We start from the raw sequence: 5,391 nt of genomic DNA on the forward strand, positions 1-5,391 counted from the left end.
TGTGATTGATACTAAGCAAGCTGTTGATCTGGTCATCTTTGTATTTCTCTTTGGGTGACAAAGAAGGTAACGAAGTGTTCCCTCAATGTGGGTACCAGACTCCGAGTGGAAAATAAAAAAAAAAAAAAGTGCCCCCCTAACAAATGGTTAATTTGAGAATAAATGGAGAAGATGGAAATTCAATAGCCTTTGTTTAATAACTGGAAAAAGATTACAGCAGTAGCAATAGAACAACGACTAAACACAATTAAGAAGGATTTCAGATTTCACACAAGAAGAAAAGGATATCCCTATTTCTCGTTCTCGAGACGTCTGGTTAATGGTTTAGGTTATTCGAACCATTCCATCACACCCCCTTAGCTGACATTTGGCTAATGTAAATTCTTCATTAAAATCGTTTGAAATAATTCATATAGCATGTTATTCAAATACAACCAAACAAAAGAGACACAAGTTGAAGCCAAGCTTCACAGAAATACAAAATAAGCAGATACTGTCTTTATCAAAGACTCAATTTCAGTTATCACTTCTGTGTGGTTTTCCTGAGATAAAATTAACCTGATCCACCAAAAATGATAGACAATTAGACATTAATTTTGAGAATTACAATAACCAAAGAAATAAAATAAAACATTTTCCTATCATTCAATCATCTATTATACCAACCAAAACTAGTCATTATTGTCTTGTGTAATATTTGAACAATGAGAGTCATAATAATGTACTATGTGAGTTAGTTTGCTCATACGTATGGGAACTTGCCCTACTCTTTCTTTATCGAGTCATAAATTAGAGCGAACACTAAATAGGTTAACAAACACTAAACCAATCTCATTTCGTGAGTTTCATATTTAAATTATTGAGTGCTCACAGAATTATCCGTTCAACTTTTTTTTATAATACCCTTGGAGGAATATGACATGCTAGGTGAATAGCACACTTCAAAAGCTCCTCCAAAGAATTCCAAGTGGCAATACATGTGGAAATCAATTTGAGTGAATAAAATAACCCCCAACACCCTCCCTAAAACTATTATTGTCTTTCGAGTTTCAAACCTAAACTATCAGGTGTTCACCATGAACTCATTGTGTCACGTGAGATCATTTCTAAGACTTTTTCATCTCACGCGCCTCTCAACAAGTTATCGCAAACATTTTGTCACATATAAAAAAAGTTTCATTTGGTCATACCTCATCAACAGCAGAAGGAATCCAATCATTAGTAGCTGGATTCCCCTTGTAAACATGGCTTGGATCAGTAGTAGAATCAGCTCCTATATTAAAAGTGTTCTCATTATTCTCCACTTTGATAAATCCTGTTCCTGTCTGCATTTTCCCACACACAAAAAAAGTTCATCAACATTATTTTTTAAACCAAAAGCTACATTGTTCTTGGATCCAATAAAAATACGGCAACGAGCATGTCAGATCCTCCGAAATTACATTATTTTTAGAGAACCCGAGCAACATAGACACTAAAAGAATACAATCAAACCTCTCTGTAACATCCATCCTCAATAACAACATTTCACTCTAACAACTAAGTTTTCTCCGAAACCGAGTTTTCACATTTGATTATAATATATGTTGAGTTAATGGTAAAAAAGCACACATAAAACATCATTTTTTCGCGTGTTTCATACCTCAAATATCTTTTCTTCTATTTACCTACCTAGTCTATCAATTTCTCCCGAGTTTCATATCTCAACCGTATATCATTACCTTTGTATTAAAACATATCTCGATGCTGAGTTGGCCTACACATGCCTATCGTTGATTGTGGACAAATATTTGACCAACTCAGCATTGATGTGTGCTTTAATACAAAAGAAGTGATAGTTTAGATAAAGAGAACAATGGTAGTTGGCGTATGAAACCGCGAAAAAGTGTGTAAGTGTATTTTTTTACTATTAACTCTTTTATGCTCTCTATAACAACATTTTTAGTTTAGCAACCAAAAAATATTCAGACAAACGATGTCGTCATAGAGAGGTTCGATTGTAATTGGATTTTTTTGGTAATAGGAGTGTTATAAGAGTGAGTGAGAGTAGTAACCGTGTGATGCTGCTTGTCAATGCAATTAAGATCTTTGTAATACTCTGTTTCAATAAATTCCTCTGTCACTTGGCTGCCATTGTAAACCAATTTCTGCAAAACCAAAACCAAAAGATATATAAATCCGATTGACATTAATGTGATTTATAATCCGCGACTATGTTACTCAGACCCTCCAAAATGTTTCCGTTCCCGTGTCAAATCCTTCAAAAATACATACATTTTGTAGGATTCGACACACACCTGGCGATGTTTTTGGAAGAACCCGACCAAACATAGATACCAAAGTCTTTTACATAATGGTTCCTGTTTACAATCACATCATATAGTCCGGTCCCCAACCCCGTCCCCCGTTATCTTCCTTATGAGTAAACCGGAACATAGTTCATAGGTACTCTTTGATACATCGGGAAGAAAAATTGTGCATGACTCAACACTTAAAGCGAAGTGCTATCTCTGTGCCATTGGATCAACAAAAGTGTGATTCAAATGGATCAACTACACTTCAATTCCAAGCTAGTAAAAGTCATTGTTCGGTGGCTACGACCACAAATATTTTGATTAAATCAGCGAGAAAAGAAAAAAAATAGTAATGTTTTCATATGAGAAAAGGGCAATGTACAAGTACTACTAGCACTCATTTTATTTTTGTAATTTTATACTCCTTTTGGCTTACTTGGTATACTCCGTGACTCCACGCAGTTAACGCACGTAAGAGATATTTAAATACCACGTAAGACAAAAAGGTGTACAAAAATACAAAAAAATAGGTTCAGAATAATATGACCTTAATTTAGTTAAAGATATGTTTTTGGAATTTCGGGCATAATCTAGGGCTACTTATACCTTATCCCTACGAGAAACTTATGAAGTTTCTCACTATTTTAGTGGGAAGTTATTCTCCACTATGCATTTTCTTAGTAAAGCTGGTTCGGTGGGAAATAAGTGGTAAAATCATGTCCTATATATTACACAAATTTTCTACATTTTCTACTGATATATTATTCACTAACAAGAAGAAACCCCAAAAGTGAAAAATGAGAGAAGGGGGGGGGGGAGCTTAATTAACATGAAAATCATTTTCAAAAGAGTTCGACAAAATTCATTAACTTTAGCTTCAAACATCATATTTGTATATCTAATATGTATAAATAATCAATTCAGAACCTATTAATACAAAAAGTATCATGATTCAATGCTTGGCACGGAGTTTAAATGTATTAAGAGTTCAAATCCTGAATCCGCCTCTACTGATTAAAACAAAACAGACATATGTAGAAAAGGAGGTAGACCTGAGGATCATTTTCGAGACGTTGGAATTCGAGATTTTCGGGAATTGTGTCATGAGAAGAAGGATAGAGATTGATGTGATCAACATAAGTTGAAGAATAATCACTTCTTTGAGGTTTAGTGTGTCTTTTTGGTGCAATGCCATCAAAATACTCTCTTGTTTCCTCCTCTATCTTTGTTTCTTCCTCTTTTGATAAATGAACATCACTTCTACTTGGTCTAATATTTCCATTCACTTCCATTTTCTTCTTCTTCTTCTTGTTAAAAATCTTGAAAAAAAAAGGGTGATATTATTTGTTTGATGTTAGTTGAAGGGGTTCATCAATGTAATAATATCATGTGCTACAAATGTTGTAAAGTAGTTAGATATCTTTTGGGGTAGATATTTTTTCCTTAAAAGATATTTTGAGAGTTTGGAAGTTGGTGGTAGGTAGGTTACTTTTGTAAATACATCTTCATTTTTACAAGAGATATGAAAATAACAAATGATAATATAAAAGGATTAATTTTTAATGTTTGAATTGTTAAGTGGTTATACAAGATTTTATTTTATATATAGCAGATTTGAAAATAATATATACGAGTTTTGAAAAGATTATTTTGTTCTATTCAAATGGTTAGTGGCCATATAAGACCATTTCATTTGAAGGAGTTGGTCATTATTTATGTTTTGGAAGAAAAATACTAGGTTAAAAAGAACCGATCGCGTAATGAGATTTTTTTGCATGAATTTATTGTATACTCAGATTAAAGTTATGCTTTGATATTCACTATATTTAATGTCATTATGATGAGTTTTTACATATAAATTTATAGTACGTGTCAAAAGTAATAAGTTGAGATGAATAATATCGAAATGACAGATCCCCTATCCATATCTTCCGTTTCAACTTATGTAACTTTATTTAAAGTGCGAAGGTCAAATTAACAAATTTTAGGTATGAATTTGAACATAAAGTGTTTTACAAAGTATTTGAAAATTAACGTGGGTTAAAAATAAAATCTTTAACTTTCTAAGTAGTAACAATGACATATAAACTGAAACAAAAGGAAATGTAGATTTAGGATTATGTTAATTCCGCACTTGATATTATTTATATTAAATAGATATAAACACCTAATATAAATAAATTTTTTTCGCACTATATACTTTTTTTTTTATGTTTGATAAATATCTTATGAACCTTATCCACTCATCAAAGAAGTTGTTGAGAGGTCTCTTTCAAGGGAAACAATCGAGTGGTTGTGTGAACTCCCTCAAAAAATATGTACTCTAAAGATGGGTGGATTTCATTAAAACTTGTCATGCATTGTCTCTCTTTTTTTTTTAAATAATTTAATCGACACAGAGAATAATAATGTAATCTCATAGATGAAGTCTAAAGGGAATTAAGTGTGCACAAATTTTACTTATATTATTTTTTGGCCAAATACATAAACAAATCTCTAAACTTATTGGATTTTTTCCCTCGGGTACTTTAACTATGTCATTTTTCTATTGAATCATTGAACCACCCGTAATTTGTTCCTTTAAAACACTGTTGGTTGATTTTGATCGGCTTTTCTATTGTAAATGCCTTTAATTGTGTTCGAATTGTAATAATTCTGATTGAAGGAATGAAGACAAATCGTGTTAGTCTCATTTGTTTTCTAATGTGTTCAAATGACTTAAGTAAAACACAATTATTCTCGAACATTTTCACTATCAATTGGACTAATGAGTTGTGGAACAACATATGTATCCTCTATCAATACCCCTCATAAATTTGGTTCCACATTAGACAACGGTGTTTGTTTAAAGGAAACAAATTACGGGGATTCAATGATTCAATAGGAAAATGACGTAGTTAAAGTACCTGAGGGAAAAAAACCCAACAAATTTAAGAATCTGTTTATGTATTTGACTTTATATTTTATAGGGAGATAGATAAGTTGTTTTGCAAAAACACTTTGGGCTCAAAATAACGCATATCAAAGTAATTGAAAAAGAAAAAATATAAAAATAAAGAGGACATGATAAAATAAAGTTAAAGGATAAAAATACACA

At 32.0% G+C, this 5,391-nt stretch overlaps 1 protein-coding gene across 1 annotated transcript; it reads right to left on the bottom strand.

Moving 5' to 3' along the window:
• Window positions 1-174: 174 nt before the first annotated feature.
• On the bottom strand, window positions 175-3,747 carry LOC107023917. The gene is made up of 4 exons (XM_015224760.2): window positions 3,347-3,747; window positions 2,055-2,147; window positions 1,191-1,325; window positions 175-558 (listed from the first exon to the last, which is right to left on the bottom strand). The coding sequence occupies exons 1-4, from the start codon at window positions 3,584-3,586 to the stop codon at window positions 517-519; spliced, it is 510 nt and encodes a 169-aa protein (XP_015080246.1). The 5' UTR covers window positions 3,587-3,747; the 3' UTR covers window positions 175-516.
• Between the last annotated feature and the right edge of the window lie 1,644 nt (window positions 3,748-5,391).

Source organism: Solanum pennellii, chromosome 6 (assembly GCF_001406875.1).
Source record: "Solanum pennellii chromosome 6, SPENNV200".
NCBI classification, from domain to species: domain Eukaryota; kingdom Viridiplantae; phylum Streptophyta; class Magnoliopsida; order Solanales; family Solanaceae; genus Solanum; species Solanum pennellii.

Bases quoted from the DNA above. Each gene is read 5' to 3' on its own strand.
- LOC107023917 (XM_015224760.2), bottom strand. From the start codon at position 3,586: ATGGAAGTGAATGGAAATATTAGACCAAGTAGAAGTGATGTTCATTTA. The intron at 2,148-3,346 runs GTCTACCTCCTT...TTGGTTTTGCAG, and splicing joins GTCTCGAAAATGATCCTCAG to AAATTGGTTTACAATGGCAG. The intron at 1,326-2,054 runs GTTACTACTCTC...GGGAAAATGCAG, and splicing joins TTGACAAGCAGCATCACACG to ACAGGAACAGGATTTATCAA.